The 22916-nt window shown below is 48.2% G+C and overlaps 1 protein-coding gene across 1 annotated transcript in view; it reads right to left on the bottom strand.

Annotated features, from left to right (window-relative positions):
• The window catches only part of Slc13a2 (solute carrier family 13 member 2), a 35377-nt gene extending 23861 nt beyond the window's left edge, over positions 1-11516 (bottom strand). The window contains 1 exon segment of the mRNA XM_051181581.1: positions 11265-11516. Coding sequence (XP_051037538.1) covers positions 11265-11501 — 237 coding nt within the window. The 5' untranslated portion in view covers positions 11502-11516.
• Positions 11517-22916: the final 11400 nt, after the last annotated feature.

Genomic DNA, 22916 nt, shown 5'->3' with positions numbered 1-22916 from the left:
CCTTACCACACCTTGTCACACCTTACCACCTTATCATAATTTGCTATACCTTATCATACTTTACCACACATTATCATACTATAATACCTTGCCCTACCTTACTTACCAAATATTACCATATTTTGCCACACCTTCCCATACCGCCACATCGTACCACAGTTTTCCATGCCATGCCATACTTTGTTCTCAGTGTGTGGCCACTCTGTCTTTCACTTTGGATTCAGTGTTCAATGAATAAAAAGGGACATTTAACATTTAATTATAAAGTAGGCTTTGTACCAGCATGGTGGTGCATGTGCATAAGCCTAGTACTTGCACGGTAGGCAGAAGAGTCAGGATTTCAAGGCCATACTCAGCTACATAGGGAGTTCTGTACAAGCCTGGGCTACACACCTTTACTCAAAGCAAACATCAAATCAAATCAAACAAACAAAAAGACACTTGCCATCAAGCCTGATGACCTGAGTTCAAAACCTAGAATCCACATGTGGAAAGCGAAAACCAATTCCCACACGTTGTTCTCTGACTTCCACATGTACCACAACACACATGTATGCATACACACAATAAATAAACAAGCACACACATATAAAATAACTCAAAATCTGACAACGAAAAGGTAGGCTTTACGTTGGGTGAATTTACCCACGTAGACAAATGGAGTGTTCTGATCATGTCCAAGGTAGGTGAGGCAGTTGTTTGCATTAGCATAGAAATATTCAACTTAAAAACAGGTTTATTTCCAGCCAGTGGTGGCACATGCCTTTAATCCCAGAACTCGGGAAATAGAGACATGCAGATCTCTGTGAGTTTGAAGCCAGCCTTGTCTACAGAGTAAGTGTTCCAGAATAGCCAGGGTTATACAGACAAACCCTGTTTCAAAAACAAACAAAAACAAGAAAACAGGTTTATAAAGCTGAGGCTCATCTGTACTGTTTTTACTGAGAGAGAGAGGGAGAGAGAGGGAGAGAGAGAGATTGGAAGTCTTCCTCAATTGCTCTCTGCCTTAGTTTTTTGAGACAGGGCTCTCACTGAACATGGGTCTTGCTGACTCAGCTAAGCTAGCTAGCCACCAAACCTCAGGGATCCTGTCTCCAACTCCACACAGTTGGGATTACAAGTGGTGTTGAGATCACAGGTGCTGGGATTACAGGTGTTGTTGAGCTCACAGGCATTAGAATCACAGGTGTTGGGGTCACAGGTGCTGGGATTGATTACAGGTGTTGGGATTACAGGTCTGTGCCACTGCACAAGTTTTTAAACTCAGGCACTGGCGATCTGACTCATGTTTATGCAATAATTCCTTTACACACTGAGCTGTGTCTCCCCGGCTCCCCGTTGTCATTATTTTTGGTAGCTTTGTTACAGATATTTTGTTTTTGAGACAGGGTCTCGCTAAGTCATCCATGCTGGCCTCAAGTTCTGGGACTCAAATGACCCTTTCACTTCAGCTTCCTGAGTACCCGGGACTATAGGCATGTGCCATCAGGCCTGGCTCTGTTATAAATACTTGATTATAGCTATCAGACACTGGATGCCTGCCCACATCAGTTCCGGCAGTTACCTCCCAGTCCATCTAGGTATACTGTTTACACCATCCCTGTTTGGAAACAACAATGGTTTCTATGCCATGTGTTTCTCTAAGGCACCAACAAGGAAACATATATTTTAAAACTGCAATGGGATTTTCCTGGAAACCAGGATTCCTAATTGCTTTCCTTTGCAAGTAATACTCTGGGAGAAATAGAAGTGAGAGAGGCCTGGCAGTGTCTTGATGCACTTGGATGGGAGGGTCCAGCTTGGAGCTGGAGTGCTGCCAGGGTTCTGTGAGGGTCTGTGTTTAGGTGCCACCCTTTGGACGCTGATAGAGGCACTGCTGGGACTTTTTCCTCCACCCCTCAATATGTGTGATTCCAGGTCAGCGTCTCCAGCTCTAGGAATGGGGAATCCAGGGATTCCAAGCCACAGCTGAGAACTGCGAATGTGGGCTGGCAGCCTTGCCATGAAGCCTTAGTGGCTCACATGCTGGCCTCTGGAAGTCCCTAGGGCCATTATGTGGCACAGATCCCAGGGGCACAATTCCCATTTGGAGCGAAGGCAGAGCCTGTGCCAGGGTTATCTGTGGGCCCAGGGCTCAGGAAACAGCAGAGGGTTTTGTACTGAGCCTCGGGCCAAGAGGGGGGCCGTTCCCAGTTCTGAGTCCTCAGTGTAACACTAAGGCAATTTATTCTTGTCTTGGAAGCTGCTTTTTGTTGTTTAGGGGGTTCAGCACTGGGGTCATGCTAGCCCGACTTGTCCACCACTGAGTCCCATACCTGGGTCTGGATGCCTTACACTCATCACCCTGATCTCAATGAGTCTGTTCCAGTTCGTCCAGGCATTGGTCTCCCTTGATTCCCTCTAGTCCTCTGTCCTCTGTCTGGCCATAAAGACCTTTGAGAAGGCCCTCTCTTTGGCCTTCCTTTTCTTCCCCATTTTGCTTCACTGACCAGCTCATTCCTAGATCTTAGCTGGGCATTCCTTTTTCAGGGGAGCCTCCCCCTCTTTTTGAGACCTACCTAGGCTCACTCTAGGGGATCTCTTGGTCTCTGCCTCCCATGTGTGTATTACCTTGCCTGGCAGCATTTAGTTTTATGAAATAAATGACTAATTTTTGACATCCATCCATGAACTGTCCAAGTCTGTTTCTACTAAAAAAAAATGACTAAATGCACAGCCTCAAAAAGAAGTGATTCATGGCCATCTTGGCTGTCGGGGAGTCTGTGTGGGCTGGCAAGCTGGGCTGGCCTGCAGTCATCAGTGGCCAGAAAGATTAGCTGCTTAGGCCCATGGTGGTGGTGGGGGCTTACTTCTTTCACAGTGAGAAGAACACACCTATTCAATGAACCCAGACCCAGCCTATTGATGCTATTCTTTGAACAAGTCACTTAACCTCTCTTGAATTTTTTTTTAACCCTAAAAAACACCACAAAGCATTTCCAACCATACATGCATGTGTCTCCTTTATAGGAAGAAAAGAAACATTTTTCCTGGTGGGGTTAGGATAGGAAGGAAGTGGGTGGCAGGTATAAATGTGTGGAAATGGCATGAACCTGGGGCACAGCGGGCAGGGTTCATTAGAGTAGCGTTGGACTTCTAGAGAACCTGGTGGACACATGAGGCACATGAGGAAATGAGGCCTCCAGAGAAGCCAGGGCCGACTCTGGACCCTGGGGAATAGCAAAGGCAGTGAAGGGCAAGGGCACAGACACAGCTCATGGCTTTGAGGCAGGAGCAAATGCCCAGTCTCAAAGGTGCCCCAGCTTGCTTCTCCTGGTGATTGAAGTTTAACCTGGGGTGGAGATGGTAGGCCTAGAGCAAACCATTTCCACTGCCCCTGAACTCCAGAAAATGGGGATATCGCTGGCAGGGTGTAGGGACATTCTCAGGGCTTGGAGCAAGCTCAGACATCTGGGTGGCAACCTGCCAAGCACTTCTGCAAAGGAGAGACGAGAGGAGTGGGGGTCCCAAAGGGAAATGCCCTTTCCTGAGCCCCCCACTGCTAGACTGAAGAGGAGTTCCAAGGAGGAGATGCTGAGTGGGTGCTGAGGGATGTGTAGGAGTTCAGTTGATGGATAACAGTGGTGTGGGGGAGAATAAGTACAGAGAGGTTGAGATGAGGCAGATAAGTCAGGCTCCCGAAGATGTGTATACTCCAAAAGAATCCTGTCTGCCACGGGAGAGAGCTAGAACTTTATCTAGAAGTCAGGACCATGAAAACGGGAGGCATTTGGAGGACTGAGAGTGGAGTGCCAGCCTGGTGTTTTAATTAAATGGCTGCACAAAGGCTGGGTGAAGTTTGTCAGCAGAGTCTGTGCTCGAACACAAGAGGTTCCAAGCCCCATCTCAGCCCAAGAAGAAAAAGAAGATGATGCAGGAAAGGAGGCGGGAAAGATAGAAGGCCACATTGTAGGAACTATAGTGGGTGTGTGACAGCATTGTATACACCCACAGGAAACTGAGGGCTTCTTACCCCAGGTGGGATCCAGGACCCCTTCACAGCCTGAAGAAGCCTTGCATTTGCTCAGAATAAGCTTTTAAAACTCACAAAGTAAAACAACACAGAACCATGTAGAAAATGAACTATACTCAAATGAAGAAACTGTGTGTGTGTGTGTGTGTGTGTTAGCTCCCAGGAATAATAGGCAGATTTTAATTTCCCAGTACCTTTGATGACTGAATAGATAAAATCACAAAGAGGACAATGGCCAGTTCAGCTATGAAATTTCGTCCCAGAGTCTCTGCTCCACCTGGCTCACAGCCCCACCCCTACCCCCAGCTCCTTTAACTTGCAGCAGGAATGTGTCCTTTTCCTGTCTCCCACTTCCAACTCCAGACCAGCTTTAGGCAGCCAAGTGTCACCCTACCAGGCAATGGCACTGTGCACCCCTTTTCTAGACCCTCCCCACGCCAGCGGCCTCCATTAGGGACACCTGAAGCTACCATCCCCTCAAAAGCCTCCTGTGCCTCTGCCTGCCTTTGAGGCTCTGCCAAGCACAGTAATGGTGGCTGTAGCCTTTGTTCTCATTTGGGCGAGAGCCATTTACTTGGTTTCTTTTGGGGATGGCTTCTTCACGATACCTTCTGAGGACTGAGGAGAGTCAGCACCTGTCTTCTCTCTACCCCAACCGTCTTTCCAAAACAAAGTTCTTTCACCAAAACAAGAGTATGTTGTTCCAGGTGTGAGCATCCTTGGCCAGGTGTGAGCACTCTTGGTCAGGTGTAGGTGCAGGTTTGGGAGATGTCATGTGCACTTTTACTTTTCTTGGTATTTTTTGAGACAGGGTCTCACTATGTAGCCCTGGCAGTCCTGGAACTCTCTCTGTAGACCAGTCTGACCTAGAACTCACAGAGATCCACCTGCCTCTGCCTCCCTGGTGCTGGGGTTAAAAGTGTGTGCCACCACTGCCTGGGTACATGGATTGCAGAACAGAAGAAAGTTAGACTCCGAAGCATTTCTGAATACACTGGTAGGGACAGGCAATGAGAAGCAACAGCCAAGCTGGAAGATCTCTTCTACAGGTCTCACTCAGATGCTAGCTGACTGCCTTCTCAGCTCCAGCCTTAGCAGAGGCTGCTAGGATTGCTAAATTTAGCAATCCGTTCCATCAGCCTTACCTGCCATTGGGAAGATATTAGGTCAGATACTGAGGCAGTTAGCAAATGGCCACTAAGGGAACCAAAGGTAATTCTGTAATTCCTGATCTGCCACATTCCAACTATTTACAATCACAAACTTTTAGTCAATTACTTGGCAAAATCTTAAATACAACTATGGTTTTGTGAGATCTCTCTCTCTCTCTCTCTCTCTCTCTCTCTCTCTCTCTCTCATCTCTTCCTTTCTCCCTGTCTAGGTCTCACTATATTACCCAAGATGGTCTTGAACTCTTAGGCTCAAATAATGTTCCTGCCTCGGTCTGAAGTAGCTGGGACTCCTGGCACATCAGGCTGAAACAGTGGATTCGGTACCACAGGACTTTTAACAAAGCTATGGGGACAAGTCCTGACATCACAGTTTGTGCCTGGAGCCAGGCCTTCTGTGTCTGTTGAAGAATGGACAAGCTCGGTGACACAAACTGGCAGTCCCACAGCCCCCTTCAAATTTGGTCCTCACAGAGGCTCTGGGGCCTCCATCCACACTATAATCAGGTTTTACCACTGAAGATTCTACCTCCCTTCCCATGATGCTCCTAGGGGTACTGATGAGCTAGGCCATGCTTTAATAGTCAGGGGGCAAAGTCTATGTCAGAGTACTTTCTGTCTCTATTTCAGGGACCCCCTGGCTTTGGGAGGGCGACTCCCCTTTTGATCTTCCTCCCAGGTGAAACCTATCTCCATATATCCCAGGAATTACTCTCTGCTGTTCCTGGGGACCACTTGGGGCTGTGTGACGAGACACACTTTCCTGTTTCATAGATAGGAGCATCTGAGGCCCTGGTGGGACCAACAGCAGTTGTGGGAAAGTGGGCCTTCCACACAGGGCCCAGGGCCTTCTGCGCTCTCCAGGAACCAGCAGCAAACAGGAAACATGGGGGAGTTTATGGATGGAGCCCTGGAGATGGGACATCCTGATGCTGGCTGTTGTGTCAACCTCCTAGCCTTGGTGATCAGAAGGTCTGGGGATGTGTGCTAGCATATACTCTACACATGCTCCGATGTGCCCTCTGTTTTCCGCATCCTGCTTTCTCATAAGATAGAGGGTCTAAACTCCTTGTATATATATGTCCTCAGGCTTGAACCTGACCTGAGGATGCTTACCACCAGTTCTAAATGCTGTTGTTCTCTTCCATCCTTAGCATAAACATGTTTGTCTCAACCGATCTCTGACCAACACGACGCCATTACTGTGTTTTGCAGATGATCTTTTGGGGTTCCAGGAGGCTCTTGCATTTTTTTACTGACATTTACAGAGATGTGAGTATGCTATTTACCCCCTATTGCCTGAAACACAGAGTTGACACTTCTTCCCCAGCCTCTCAGGCTGCCCTCTCCCCTCCTTTTCAAATTCAACAGCCACAAAGTTGTAATGGCGCAGGGCTCCTAGCTCAACACTGCTGTTTACCCCGTCAGCTTGCCAAGCTCACCCCTGTGATGGCCCTTTGCACCTGCTGCAGGTTCTGCCTGGACAATTCTTCACCCAGAGCTGGGTTGAGCTGGCTCTTACTGCCACTCTGGTCTTAGGGTAACTGTCCACTCCCTGGGAGGCTCTACTTGTGCCCTGTACTGAGGGCAGCTCCTCCCTAGGCCATATATGGCAATACCTGCTACACTGCTTCCAAAGCCTGGGCAGAACACGTGTGTGTGTGTGTGTGTGTGTGTGTGTGTGTGCGCGTGTGTGAGAGTGTGTGTGTCCTTCATCCCTATAGGAATGACAACACCCTCACATCTTCTCTCCAGAACACGTAAATGGTACCTGTCACTCAGCCTGAGTATGAGCTCCACTCATAAGAGAGATGAATGGGTATAGCTTTCTGCCATTCATACAGTGGTGCTTCTGCCTGAGGGCCAGGCAAACACCACTCTGTGCTCTGTCAGCTGTCAAAGGGGACACAGTTCAAGAGTTTGAGGACCATTGTTTTCCCATACTGGCTATTGCTGCCTCCGTGCTTCCCCGCTGCCTGCCCTCAGTGAGCTACGGCGGCTGTGATTTCACCTGCCCTTTAGGATACTCAGTCTGAGCACCTCAGACCCCTCGCTGCAAACACCTGTCTCCTCCTCTGGACTCTAACTAGGTTGGGGGCAGAATATGTGTATTTCTGTCCAGTTTCCCCTGGAAAAAAGTGAGGTGTCCCAAACACTGGTGCGAGAAGGGACGTGGAACATTTGGCTTGGTGGTCATGAATGAGAAAGGCTTGAGAGGGGCTGTAATGGGGGCCTCCTTGCCTTCCCACACAGCTTCAGGCAGAGACCCCAAGACCAGGTTACTGCCTCCACTTATTTTCCCCCAAGATGGCATTGAAAGCAAGTTACATCATCATCCTCTGGGCTTCAGTTCACATGTCTATGGAATGGAGACACTAGCAATAACGTCACAGTTGAGCAGAGGCCTCTGTGGGAAACAGGTGAGCTAAGGCTTCGAGGTGCTTGGCTTGATGCCAAGTGCATAAAACACATCCAGTAATGTTAGCTATTTTATCACAGAGGGCTGATCTTCAGTGGGGGCTCTCTGTCCCATGTGAGGGGCCAGAGCCAGGAGGCTAGGTTTAAGTTTGGGGCTAATTACAGAGAGCAGATGCAATAAGAATTCAGGATATGTTTCTCCTTTCCCCACATCATTCATTTATTCACCCAGCAAGTATTTTCTAGGCGTCTCTGACACACCTGACCATGGGAGTCTGCAGAAAGTAAGCCAAAGTCCCTGCCTCAAAAAATATAAGAAAGTAAAACAAATGAACATTATTTTTTTTTGAGACAGGACCTCATCTATTCCAGGCTAGCTTCAAAGGGTAGCTAAGGATGACCCTAAACTTCTGACTCCTGCCTCCACTTCTCGATGCTGTGATTACGGGAGTGTGCCACTACAAGCAGTTTCTACAGTGCTGGGGACTAAACCCAAGGCTTCATGTCTGTTAGGCAAGCACCCTACCCACCGAGTTGCATCCCCAGCCCCAGACACATTCTTTTAAACAGGGACTCCTCTGTAAATAAAACGCCAGAGTGACTAGTGGGACAAAGGGCCTCTGAAATAGATTTAAGTGGGACTCTAAAGAAGGAGAAGAACATACCTGGGAGGAGGAGAGCCCAAGCAGGAGCAGAGAGAAGCTTCCAGCAGCAGAGGTAGGATGCAGGGAATGGTGTCTGAGCGACTGGTCTGCCAGTGTAGCTCCCCAGGGGCTTAAGCGTCTTAAGTTCAAATTGATTTCTAAGTTTAATGAGAAGGCAGTATGGGGTTGGCAGGAGGTCTTGGGGATCCATCTGACAATAAGCTCGAAAGTGATGTCAGGAAGGCGGGGACAGATGAGAGAGAGAGAGAGAAAAAAAAAAGGTAGAGAGACCCAGGTGAGGACTGATGCCATTCAGAACACAGATGTCCCCCACTTCTGACAGTCCCACCTATGGTTTCTTGATTTTGGGAAGGTACAAAGGTGACATACTGTTCTTTCCCTTACTTGTGGTAAGATCATCTGAGGTGATAAGAGCAGTGGTAGCAAGCCACTGCTCCTGGGCAAAGTAAGGAAGAGCAACAAACCATGCCTTGCCCCAAGCTGTGTTGCAAGGCTGTGGTTAGTGGGAGGGTATTAGTGGGCACACTCAGTGTGTTTTCCAATTATAAAAGTCTCCACTTGGAGTGACTGTCTGACATTTGGTCTGATCATTAATAGAAAACATTTGTAGAGTGTTGATAGGACAGTGAATGCCTAGGACATGCTGGTGTATGAACAGAAGGAGGAAAGTGAACCATCCAGAATGGCCTAAGTCATGGCTAGTGTTGAAAGAGGTAGGTGGAAATATTTCTCAGCAAGGCTGTGGGAAGAGTTTTCTGGAGATGGCAGTCTGAGCTTTGAGTTGGATGGGGAGAAGCATGGGCTTCATACAGGGAAATATTTATGTGGACCAAGTACCCAGTTAGCTGGCCAATACAATTGTAGAGGTTTGGAGTAGGAGCCTAGACTGAGGACTTGTGGGCATAGAGACTCTTCGGGGTGGCGGGGGGGGGGGTTCTTGTTTTGTTTTTAAGGCAGGTTCTCACCACTCAGCCCAGGGTGTTTCTGAGCTCACGATCCAGCTGCTTCAACCTTCTGACGGCTGAGATTAGAGGTGGGCACTACCACAACCAGCTGGAGAGATGATTTCAAATCATGAGACAACATACAAGGGGCCAGGAGTTGCAAGGGGTGTGTGGAGGGCACAACGGGGGATGCTGGGAAACCTGCAGAGTCTGGTGGAGAAGGAGCCCGGGAATGGTATGGGGGGAAGACAGAACCAGGTGTCACCAAAGTCAAGTGAAGACAGCACGGCGAAGAGAGTGTGCCCAGCTGGGGCAAATCCCGCTGCAGGGTTGAGGAAGGGGAGAATGGGCCTTGGGTTGGGCTCCGGAAGCTGATGGGAATTTGGATAGCAGAGTCAGAGATGATGAGAGAAGGCACGTTGTGTGCATGTATCCAGGCGCACTCTGAGGAATGGGCATAGAGGAGGAAGGCACAGAGAGGAGTGAATGTGATCTTGTTGGTTTGACACGAGAAACATTACAGCTTGTTTAAGTGCTCATGGGCTCGGTCAATCAGGGAAGGCGAAATTGATCATACAGGAACAGAATTCCTGTGTAGGGTGGGAACCCAAGGCCTGGAGATGGCCCCTCAGGATAGTTGTGTCGGGAGAGCCTGTGTGCCAGAGGCAGGTGTTTGTAACGCATTGCATTCCCACCAAGAGGCACAGTACCCCATACCCACTCAGGCTTTCCCCACCATGTGACCCCAGGCCAAAGCAGTGAATCTTTCTGAGCTATGTGTGCTTCTCCCAGGATGGTGGCATTGGTATCACACATGTTCTAGCCTGTCTGGAATCAGATAGGTTCCCGGCATAGAGACGCCACTGGTTTGGGCTGGAGAAGGTCATCTCAAAAATCAGCCAGACTTTATTGCTAGGCAGGTGTTAGGGGCCATATCTTAGGCCTCCTCCCCTCAGAGATAACATAACCAAAAGGCCTTCCTTGATTTCCCTATCTGTAACAACAAGTAGTAGCCCATTGGGCAGTACAGGGGGTGTGGGATGGTCCAGGGCCAAAATTCACTATCAGACAGGGCCACACCTCCAGCTCTACCCTTTCCAATCCATTAGCAAAGGCAACTAGACTGCAAAGTTAAGGTATGAGAGACCCTCTTGGGGGCTTCCTTCCCAAAGCCCCAGGACAATTTCATTAAAATTCAGGGATTTCTTGTTAGTTTCGGTGAGGCTAAGGATCACACCCTGGGCCTTGCATGTGACACTCAGCTTACCACTCAGCTACACCCCCAGGCTCCCAGACTAATTTGAGATTTGTTATTTAATATTAATTTTCTTATAGAGGGACACAAGAGATCACAGGTCCCAAGCTCCATGGAGCTGAGTTCTGTCCCAGGACCTGGTATAATTGATTTACCTTCACTTTCCCATTGGTAAAACAGGACAGTGGGACCTGCCTCATCAACTGGACGAGGAACAAGGCTTCTTGGTGCACGGTACACGCAGGAGAGGTGGTGGGGACTCAAATGAATGACAGCAAGAGTGGAGTATAACTTCTTGGGATGGGGAAGAAGGCAGGTACCTTATGCTCTGGCGGTGTCACAGAAGGGGTCTTCCTCGGTGGCCCACCCGGGATTACAGGTCAGTTCCTCATTCTATTTCTACCTGGGAAGACACACCTGCCCGAGGCCAGCTTTCTCCTACTGTTCCTCACAAAAGCTGGCTCTTGCCTCTTCCTGTCCCTGCTGGCACCGAGCTCAGGGCTGAGTGGGCACATGGTAGTCAGAGAAACTCCTCTGTTTGTTCCTGCATTTCCTTTATGCAGCTCCTGTCCCCAAACCAGCAGCTCCACTGTACCCAAGCAGTTTGCACAGGGACTGGGTGCCGAGTGCCCTGCCTGCAGAGGCCACCTTTGGCTCCCAGGGAGACCAGGAGGTGGTGGCCTCACTTCAGGGGAGGGGAAGTGACGAGGAAACCCTAAGGATGCCCCACTGTGGCTCCAATGATCTCTCCCTTGCCTTCCCTAGATTACCTATGCCGAGTGAGACCCACAAAGTCCTTACCTTAGTTCGGACAATGATTGGCAGAGGCAACAGGAAAATGGGCAGAAATAGCACAATCAAGTAGAAGCGATAGGCCCATAGGCCCTGCCAGCAGGTGGCCATAGTGTGGACCAGCCAGTCGCAGCTGAGGCTGCCAGAGCAGCTGCCTCCAGGAGTCAGGAAACAGAAGGCCTGAAGAGGCTGTGTACAGCAGGTGGCCCGGGGCAGCTTATATAAAGCCAGCTGAGCGTTAACCATTGACCCACCCTGGCAATCAGAGTGTTTTTGGAATCAGGGGGTGGGAGCAAGGAGGAGGGACAGCAGGAGGAGTAAAAACCAGGAAGACTTAGCAGGGCCAGGGAGGGCAAAGACAAGAAGAAAAGCTTCAGGTTACAGGAGGAAAGCAGCCCAGACGGCACTCCTACAGGGCACAGAGGCTGCTGGGGTAGCTGGGCTTGGAGAGCCCCCAGCCAGGCTGTGCAGGGCAGAAGTCAAGCCCTCCTTCTAGCCCAGCCCACCTCCAGCCTTTGAATCCCCAAAGCCAAGTTCTCAGCTGAGCAGTTGACACATGACCCTTGGAGCTGGGCGTTGCCCCTACCCTGCCTACCCAGGCATCCCGTCCTTAGGCATTTCAAAGCCTGGGGCATCTGGTTAGCCAGCGAGCAAGCATGCCCCTGTAGGTATCAAAGTGTCTGTCAAAGTCATACATCCTTTGTGCTAGACTGGCCCACTGACTTATCCTAGCAGCTAGAGTCTTCCTCATTCTGTAGTAACCTTTCTTTATGTATGTTGAGCACTGATGTGTGATAAGTAGACAATAAAGATTAGTTTCTTCCAGAATCTTCCTGGTCTCCACCCCCTGACTGCCATGGGAAAACAGCAAATATTGCTTCATATTCTATTTACATACTCAGCCATTCTGCACATCAGCCATCACATAACAAAGCCTTTGGCATCGGTCATGGGCAGTGTTTGGTGTTAAGGATACAGAGATTAAAAAGCTGCACGTGAACGACACAGAGCGAGCCTGGTGCGCGGGAAGAGCCCCACAGGCACCCAAGGGGGGGCCTCCCTCCCAGAAATGTGTATCCCAGGCTGGCCTCGAACTCGTGACCCTCCTGCCTCTGCCTCCTTCAGCAAATTGTACCAGTGTGTTGGGAGCCCATTCCCCATAGAGGGATGCTCTCTCAGCCTAGACACACGGGAGAGGGCCTAGGCCCTACCCCAAATGATGTGACAGACTTTGATGATCCCCCATGGAAGGCTTCACCCTTTCTATGGAGCAGAAGAGGGATGGGATAGGAGTCGGTGGGGGGCATGGGAGGATGGAAGGGAAAGGGAACTGGATTGGTTTATAAAATAAGATAGTTTCTAATTTAAATTTAAAAAGAAAGGAAGGGGGAAAAAAGCTGCACATGAGGGCATGATGTCCCCAGCATTTAGTTCAAGCGGGTTGATATACTGTTTCGTCAGCCTCACAGACCACCAGGCATTACTCTATTGACTTTATAAGTAGGCTTACCGAGGCTTGAAGACACAGAACCAAGCAGACTTCAAATATGTTCTGTGAGGGCTCCAAGTGGGGTGCCAACCAGCGTGGGAGCTTGGGGAAAGAGTGGGCACTGGAGACACCCAACAAGGGTACCTGGAGGAGAGCCTGAATGGGTCCAGGCTCTGGAGTAGTCGCAGGGCAGGAGAAGGAAGGGCATAGGGCACAGCAGGGAAGGGCAAGGTGGGACTTAGAGGGTGGTGAGCGGCCAGTGGGTGTGCTGGGGGAGGGCTGGGGCACATATTGTGGTTGCAGTATATAGTTGGAAATGTTGTCTCTAAGGTGTCCTTATCCCTCCTGACCCCATACTACACACAGTAGGTGTTTGATGGGTGTTTCTGATAATATCACAGTGTGCTGGCCTGTGGGTACCAGGCTAAGAAGGTAGGATGCCAGAGACTGTTTTAGGTGGGGATACAGTCTGACAAAGATACATGTAGACCCGAGGACAGAGAAGCCACACGGTGCATCTCAGAGGATGGAATTGACAGCTATCAGTCATGTTTTGAGGCTATTAGGCCACCAACTAGACCCAGTGGGGGGTCAGTATAAGAGATGCTGTCAGTGCTTGCAGGATGATTGCAGAGGTGTGAACGGGCCCAGGCTGCAGAGCCAGAAAGGATGGGAAGTTACAGGAACACAAACAAGAGCCAGCTCCCAGCCCTGGTTACTCCCGCACAGCTACCAAGTGAGCAAGAAGCAGGAAGATAGCAGACAAAGAGTTTCAGATGCACAGGACAATGCCCCAATTCTAGTTTCCCTAGAAGGGAGCCTCTCCCATGGCCCAGGGCTCTGGAGGAGCCACCACAGCCACTAGGCTGGGCTCTCTTCCCCCAAGAACAACATTTGCTACTTGTGAAATCTGAATCCTAAGTCTTCTCCATATCAGCCTAAAGCATAGGCTCAGAGCAGTGAGGTCAATTGTCTAGTGTCACACAGCATGTGAGTAAGTGGAGTCGGGTTCATTTTCCAATATTACCCATGCCCTTGGTTAGTCATCTCCATTGTTCTGGGCTACTTTGTTGGAGCTGTAGTCAGTATTTCCAAATTAGTCAGTTTTTCGGTTTCTCCCAATAATCCTCTTCTATGTCATGGGCTTTGGGGACCTTGGTTGATTCTCTTCCTCCTCCTCCTCCTTCTATCCCTCCTCCTCTTCTTTAGGTGTGTGTGTGTTTATGCATGCATGTGTGTATAGATATGTAATGTGGATGCATGTGAGTGCTCACACATGTGTGACCAGAGGTCAACCTAAGACGTGTCATTCCTTAGCAGCTGTAGCAGCTGTCCAACCTTGTTTTTAGAGACAGGGTCTCTCACTGGTCTGGAGCTCATGACTAGACCAATTTGGCTGGCTAGATCCTCCCGTCTCTACTCCAACACTGAGGTCCCAGATTACTATTATTTTTTAATCTTATTTACTTTATTTTATGTGCATTATTGGTTTTGCCTGTATGCATGTCTGTGTGAGGATGTCAGATCTTGAAGTTAGACAGCTGTAAGCTGCCATGTGGGTGCTGGGAATTGAAGCCGGGTCCTCTGGAAGAGCAGTCAGTGCTCTTAACCTCTGAGCCATCTCTCCAGCTCCCTATTATTATTATTATTTAAAGGGGTGGTACTTGGATTGAACTCAAGTCCTCATGGTTATGTGGCAAGCACTTTACCAACCGAGCCATCTCCCCAGCCTTGCTGCTGTTGTTCTTTTAAAAACAAATGTATTTAGATGTCTTTATTTCAGGCATATGAGTGCCATGCTGCATGTATGTCTGTGCACCACAGTTGTGCCTGGTGCCTCAGAAGACAGCATCATGTTCCCTGGAACTAGAGTTAGGGATGGTTGTGAACTGAACCCCAGAACTTTACAAGAGCAGCCGGTGCTCTTAACTACTGAGCATCTCTCCAGCTCCCTCCTCCCATGCTCTTTTGAGGTTCAGTGCTGGGAATTGATTGAATCAGGAGCATCCAGGCACCTCAAGCCCCATGACTAATTATCTCAAAGTCAGTGTCCCAAGGCCAGTGGAAAGCCTCCAGCTGTCACACACATCATATGAACTTACTTCTTGCCTAGCAACCAAGCCAGGACCCCACTCTGCAAGACCCTTTCCAATCTTGGAGCCCCGCTACCATGCCCTCCTTCAGTAAATGTTCTGCATGACTCCTGATGGACTATGGGCCGTACAAGTAGAGCAGCCTTCTTCAGTCTTTGCCAGGGGCCTTGCCTGGGCCAGCTTAGTGTCCTATCTCAGGGGAAAGTCAGAATCAGGAAACACCTGCCTTGTGCTTTGCCCAGTGACCTTCCTGGAGAGGGCCATCAGAGACAGAAGTCTGGGGGATGGGGGGAGGGAGATGTGTACAGATTGTCAAGAGCCAGCTTGTCCTTAAAAGTAAATGACTGATAAACTGGGGGTAAATCTGGGATGAAGGAAGGGATGCAAAGGTGGCTCTTGGCAAATTCATACATGGACAGGTAAAGGGAGGGTGTTCAGAGGCCCCAATGTGGTCCTGAGAATGGTACAGAAGCCTAGATATGTTAACACCTGGCAGGATTTGTAGGACATGGACCTGCCCAGCCCAGAGCAGAGAAGGCCAGTGAAGCCATCACATTTTTTTTTTTTTTTTTTGAGACAGGGTTTCTCTGTGTAGCTTTGGAACCTGTCCTGGAACTAGCTCTGTAGAACAGGCTGGTCTCAAACCCACAGAGATCTGCCTGCCTCTGCCTCCCGAGTACTGGGATTAAAGGCGTGCACTACCACATCTTGAAAGAAATGTAGAAGGATGTTCTCAAGCACCAAGAATGGACCACAGATCTGGGAGGCCGGGAGGGTGCATGAGGCTGTTGTCAAGGAAACCACTTCCTCACTGAAAGAAGCATCTTCGCACAGATCAGTTTGCCCTGAGAAGGTGGGGAGAGGGGAATGAAGCATGGGTACCCAGCTCACAGCTCTGAAAATCCTTGGCCTCTCATCTTCTACCGCCTTAGTGAGACCCATTGTTGGTTCTCCTTCTTGGCTTGGTCCTCATCATTCCTGTCTCTCACTCAATAAACCAGATTCTGTTTTTATATCCCTGCCTGGGCTCGGTATTTTTCTAGTCTCCAGGAAGTTCCCATGCTCTTGTGTTGGTTAGACACATTGTCTGTGTCTCCTCCTCCCCACTTTACTGGTTCAGTCTTGTTGATCTTCCTAGTCTCATATGAAGACTGAACTTGCTTTGTGAACTGTCAGCACAGAGCGAGTGAGGCCCCCTGCCCAGTGCCTTAAGTATGCATCACACTTGCTGCACATTCTCTTGTATGCTGTGAGAGTCCTCTACCAGACCATGCTTCATCAAAAGCTGGTACCCAGATGGGTGTTGACTAAATGCACGGGTAGATGATAGCTGGATAAGATAGTATTCCCAGCCAAGGGGTGATGGCACATGCCTTTAATCCCAGCACTCAGGAGGCAGAGGCAGGCAGATTTCTGTGAGTTCAAGGCCAGCCGGGTCTACAGAACAAGTTCAGGACAGGCTCCAAATCCACAGAGAAACCCTGTCTTGTGAACCAAAAAAAAAAAGATAGTATTCCCACCAGATAATCAAGGTTCAAGCACATACTGAAGCTTGGGTAGGATATGTGTGAGTCATTTGTCAAACAACAGAGAAAAGAAGTGAATGGCTTTTTCCCTCTGTCGTGATCCCCATGGGAAGAGAAAAAGTAATTTCTGGAAGCAAGGCAGTGATCCTGGGTTCATTCCTCAAAGGGACCTGAGGCTCATCTACATACAACCAGCCCAAGAACCACCTCCCCACATCACTAGGAAGTGAGTCGGTCCCAAGTCGTCATCTTTCCGTGTGTTTGTGTAGAGGTAGTGATCAAGAGCCTTCCTCAATTACTCTCCTCAGTATTTTTTGAGACAGGGTCTCTCACTGAACCTAGAACTCATTGATTTGGTTAAACTACATGGTTGAAAACCCCAGGGATCCTCCTTTTTCTGCCTCCTCAGCCATCGGAGTACAAAGTGTGTGTCCCCACATTTAGCTTTCCATGTGGCTGCTGGGCTCGGAACTCAGTCCTCGTGCTTGGACAGTAAGCGTTTCTGAGTGAGCCATTTCCTCAGCTGCTCCTCTTCGCCTAAGCCGGTGTCCAGTTCTTTTTCTTTGGGGATGGAGTTTCTGGAAATCCAGCTCAGGGCCTTACACACACTAGGCAACGCTCTACCTTTGAGCCACAGCCTCTCCGTTTTCACTTCCTTGTTTTGGTTTGGCTTGAGTCAGGTTCTCATTAAGTTGCTCAGGTTGGTCTTGTGCTCACTCTGTAGCCTGGGTAGGTCTGAACTTTTGCCCCTCCTGCCTCTGTCTCCTGAATATCTGGGAGTTCTGTACTACAAGGTCTGCTATGCCAGGCTGTTTCTGAAACTGATAAAATAAACATAATATAATCTATCATCTTAAGCATTTTTCTGTGTACAGGGCAGAGAGGTGTTAGGTACATTCACATTGTTGCACAACCAACTTCAGAACTTTCCCATTTTGCAAACACGATACTCTGCACTCATTAACCAGCTCCCACTTTTTCCTCCCCCACCATTCTGCCATTCTACTTTTGGTTTCTGGTTTCTGTGACTTTGACAGCTCTTGATACTTCCTAGGAATTCAATCATATAGTGACTGTCTTTAGCTGACCAGCTTATTGCCCTCAGCATGATGTCTTCAGGCTCCTCCATGATGCATCAGCCTTCCCTCTGATGGACAGTCAAATAATGGCCCAATTGTAGATCTGCGTCATACCTGTTTACCCATCTATCTGCCATGAGGGCTTCAGGTGTTTTCACTTCTGGGCTATTGTGAACAATGTAGCAATCACGATGAGTATGCAAATATCTCTAAGAGTCTGCTTTCAATATTTCAGTTACCTGTTGGTAGGATTTTAATGTAAGATGTCCTCTACAGAGTCTCATGTGTTTGAACACGTTCTCCTGCTGGTGGCACTGCTTTGGGAGACTCTAAGACCTTTTAGATATGGGGTGCAGCTGGCAGATGTAAGGATGTCAGGGTGAGGCCAGAGAGCTTATCATGCTAGAGATTAACCCCAAGGCCTTGCTCAGGTTTTGTACATGCTAAACAAGCACTGCAAGACAGCTACATCCCAGCCTTTCTATTTTCAGTTTTTGAGACAGAGTCTCACTAAGTCGCCCAGACTGGATTTGAATTCACCCTGTACCTCAGGTAGGTCCCCTTTCTGCCCGTACTGTCTGTTCCTGATCAAGGTAGGACTAAAGTATCTTGTGCTCTGTCATGGAGTCACTGGCCACCAAGTCCTCACCACCATGGTAGACTGTATCCCCTAAAACTGTGAGTCAAAATAAATCCTTTGCCTCTTTTTCCTTTGTCAGGTGATTGGTAACAATACTGAGAAAAATAACTGATACAGAAAGTCTGTGCCAAGAAGTAGGGTTGCTGCTGTGAGAAACCCGACTTTGTGGCTTCTCAGCCTTGGGAGGAGTGTGGGAGAGTCTGGAGAAGTTCAGGGTTCTGTAAGGAGAACTTAAACGGACAGATCTTGTAGGCTTTTAGAGGACCAGGATACTGAGAGTATGCAGATAATAAAGAATCAGCTCACAGGGTATTAGAAGGTAACAAGGACTTAAGGACTCTCTATCTAGGATCCTGACAAGGACCCAGACTAGTGTCCATGTGTGTTAAATGCTGGCAAAGAATCTATCTAAATTCTGCTTATATCCTGAAAATCCGAGTGAGGCTAAATCCAAAAGCAGAAGAAATTTCAAGACATTATAACATTCAGGCTATGGGATGGTTATCACTCACTGTATTTAGCCAGACTTACACACACACAGAGAGAGAGAGGGGGGGGGGGCGAGGGGGTTAGAAAATGAAACAGAAAGAGGCCAAATATAGTAGAGCATGCCTTTAATCCCAGCACTCAGGAGGCAGAGGCAGGCAGATCTCTGTGAGTTTGAGGCCGGCCTGGTCTACAGAGTGAGTTCCAGGCCGCAAAGGGCTGTATAATAATATCCTGTCTCCAAAAAGCAAACAAAACAAAGAGACAAGAAGGTGTGAAAAGGGTACAGTTTGGTGAGGAAAGGAGCAGGAACCTGATTGACCTGATTAGCACAAGGCAAAGAATGAGACCCGGGTCAGTCGCACAACAACCTCCAGGAATTGACCTTAGGGTTTATTTCTCTTACACATTTAAACACCATGAAACTTTGGGAAAGGGTTTCCCTGTGACAATTACAACAAAGTTCTAGGCATTGCTACATAGAACCTCTCTAGCAAACTTCAAAGCACCGTAACAATGAGTTCTATTGATTGATAAACAGTGCTCAGGATAAGGGCCTCAGGAGGAAGGTTTGTAATAATATTCTATTGATGGAGGATACAAAGTACATGGGACCATTTTCATAAGGATGGGTTCTGTTCACTGAGAGACAAAGCTCAGGATATTGGGGGATTCAGGAAGGTTGGCTCCATAGAATAGCAAAAACATCACCAGGCACCAGACAACATTCACTCCAGCCTTCTTGGTGACCAGGTATCAGTCATTTACCTTCTTTTGAAGAAAATAGGCCAGAGGGTTTAACAAGTCTGGTTCCTCCAACATACTCTTTAAGCTGTGCCTCTTACAGACAGATGTGCACAGGGCCTGAAATGTTAAAGAGATTAGTGCCCTTAAAGGGAAACTTTATAGTCGGTCCTGGGATAATAGGAAATGCATGTTAAGGGAAAGATTTCAACTGCAAGCCACTGGCTGTAACTTACTTGAAAATCTTTCATTTAAAAGTATGCCATTTGTTTTTTGATTTCTTGGGGGGATTGTCTTGAAGCAGGGTGTTGGTGGCGCACTCAGGAGGCAGAGGCAGGGGGATCTCTGTGAGTTTGAGGCCAGCCTGGTCTACAGAGCTAGTTTCAGGACAGGCTCCAAAACTACAGAAAAATCCTGTCTTGAAAAACAAAACAAACAAACAAACAAACAAAACAAGAGAGTGTCTTGAGTCTTAGAGGAGACTTTCAACTTGAGACTTTGGGACAGTGTTGGAACTAGGAGACTTTTGAAACAGGACTGGATGCAATTTGCATAATGGGATGGCCACAAGCCTGTGGGTGCCAGGAGCAGAATGCTGCAGTTTGAATGTGAGACGCCCCCTATAGGCTCATGCATTTGAATAGTCATCTCTAGCCGAGAGAACTGTTTGGGAAGATAGCCTTTTGGATTTATCCTACTTACTGGATGTAGAGCTGTATGTATGTGAGTAGAGGGTTAGAACTGTCTGAGAGTGTTGGGCTTTCTGTTCCCCTGAGATGGGAGCAGACAACCGCGCACTGCAGCCAGCCATTCCCAGCTCCATGCCTTTCTCATCACAGTGGACTGAACCTTCTTAACTCACTTCCTGTCAGATAGTTGGTCACAGCAACAAGAAAATAACTAATACATATATACATAGTGTTATGGCTGGATATTACAGGAATTTTATTTTTTGGCTTGTTTGTTTGTTTGTTTGAGAGTCTACCTATGTAGCCCTGGCTATCCTAGAACTCACTATTTAGTTCAGGCTGGCTTCAAACTCACAGCAATCCTTTTGCCTCAGTCTCCTAAGGGCTGAAATTATAAGTGTATATCATCACACCTAACTCTCATTTTTACATTTATTTATTCATTTTTGTTTTGAGACAAGATCTTATGTAGCTTTGGTTGGCCTCAAACTCACTATGTAAATCAGGCTGGCCTTGAACTCATAGAGATCTGCTTGCCTCTGCCCACTATGTGCTGTGAATGAAGGCTTGTGCCAGCACACTCTGATTTTTTTTTTTTTAATCTGACACAGGATCTCATTTCATATCCATGGTCACTCTGTAGACCAGGCACTTGGCCTCGAACTCACAGACCCTCCTTCCTCTGCCTCCCTATTGCTGAGATTAAAGGTGTGTGCTAGCACACCTGGCTATTTATTTACTCTGGGGGAATATACAGTGCCATTTTTCACAGTGGCTGTGACCCTTTACACGCCCATTTACACTCACGGGGTTCCAAATCTCCACATTCTCACCAATACAGCATCCTTGTTATTTGATTTCAAAACTTTTGTTAGATTTAGATTTAAACATTTTTTATTTATGTCTAAATGAGTGTGTGCCACCTGTGTGTGAGGTGCCCATGGAGGTGAGGTGCCCATGGAGGTCAGAAGAGGGTTTTGGACCCCCTGGAGCTAGAGTTACAGGTGATTCTGAACTACTTGACTTGGGTCCCCTGGAAGCACTCTTAACCTCTCCAGCCTCACCATTTCACTTTTTTTTTTTGAGCCATCCTAATGTGTATGAGAAATATTTCATTGTGGTTTTCTTTCAGCTGCTCTAATTAGTAGTGATGTTAATCAACCTTCCGGGCTTCAATTCTGCCTCTGTAAAGCTGTAAGGAAGCTGACAGTGTCAGCAAGCTAGGCCAGAGCCACTGCAAAGAGGAGGAAAAGAAAACAACCAACACAGCTTGAGACCGGTCTACTGGGCTGTCTGAAGAACTAGCCGTGCAATGGAAAGGCACTGCGGGGTTATTTGCTTCTCAGGGCAGCACTGGGTGGGTGCAGGCTTCTCCAGGGCCCCTGGACTGTCACAATTAAAAAACACGTGCTAGATTGGCAAGTTGGTGCACATCTGTGACCCCAGGGCTCAGAAAGCTGAGGCAGGAGGTTGTGAGCTTGAGGCCAGCTTAAGCTACACACTGAGACCCTACCTCAAAGGGAAATACAAAAGGAAATAACAAAACAAACAAGTCTCAATGTTCCCTGGGAATACAATTATTTGCCCGTGAGATCATCAGCTGTTAACAGGCAAGGTAAGCAGAATCCTGTCTGCTTTTCCCCTCATGGTGATGTGAGGAAGTGTCCCTCCTGTTAGAAGTTCTGACCTTGAAGTTTTATGAAGAGCAGAGGGACTTTCCCCTAATGACAGCAGGCCTTGATCGGATTGCCCTGGGTGGAGGTAGAGATAAAGTAAGTACTGAACTCTGTGAGCACAGGCCCTGGAAAGCTGCCAAGAGGAGGAGAGGCATTCTCCAGACTGCCATGTCCTGTGAGGGACATCTGGTCTTCGGTCTTTGCAGCTCAGGAACAGATTCCAAACATTTAAGCTAGAATGAGGAGTATGGGCGGAAGTCCTCACTTCTGACCCTGGTTCTGTGGAGTCTCATAAGTCTTGTTTGTAATATGGATGTGGAAAAAAAAAAAAAGCAAGATGCGTTGCCTGTGTGGAAAGACGAGAGCATCTAGCACACCATAGGCTCCAAGGCAACAGGCCCCTTCTTCCTCCCTCCAGCTCCATTAACATAGGTGTGCTCCCTCCAGGCCCAGCCTCCCTCAGGCTCCCATGTGCCTTACCACAGAGGTCCATAGGATCTGGACTTCTAGAATATACCACCCACCTTCTTTGCACCATGAAAACTCTCCCCTTCCCCAGGAGGGCACCATTGGCTGCCAGCCTTGTCTGAAGTTCTGGCTCATCTTGACCGAAGTGTTTCGGACATACAGGCTGCTCTGGTCTCTGGCACAAACTGTCCTCTGGTGGTTACATCTGTCCCTGGCATGTCCCCAATGGGACTGTGAGAGACTCACCTCCCTGTTAGAGGTTCAGTGTGTCTGCAGCTGAAGAAGGGGGTTGCCAACTGCAGACACACTGCGTGGCTGGCAGACAAACATCCTGGACCTCCTCATCCACCACCCTATATGCAACACCCACTCCCAACATATAGTGACCTATCCTTCAACACTTTGTCAGAACAAGGTAAGAGATGCAAGTCAATGGTAGAGTGCCTGCCTGTGATGCATGGAACACTGTGTTCAATCCCCAGTACCATAAGATATTAAACAGTACAATTTAAAAAAAAAAAAAAAAAAAAAAAAAAAGGATGCCCAGACTGGGTACGGTGGCTCACACCGGTATTTCCAGTACTTGAGAGACTGAGACAGAGATTGTTGTGAATTCTAGGAAAGCCTAGTCTACATAAAAATCAAATAGGAAGGAAGGAAGAAAAGGAAGGAAGGAAGGAAGGAGAAAAAGAGAGAGAGAGACAGAAAGAGAGACAGAGAAAGAAGGAAGGTCAAAGTGCAGCATCCTATTTAATTTGCAAAGCATAGAGG

Source organism: Phodopus roborovskii, unplaced genomic scaffold, assembly GCF_943737965.1.
Source record: "Phodopus roborovskii unplaced genomic scaffold, PHOROB, whole genome shotgun sequence".
NCBI lineage: Eukaryota > Metazoa > Chordata > Mammalia > Rodentia > Cricetidae > Phodopus > Phodopus roborovskii.
This window is presented reverse-complemented; position numbering and strand designations above follow the sequence as displayed.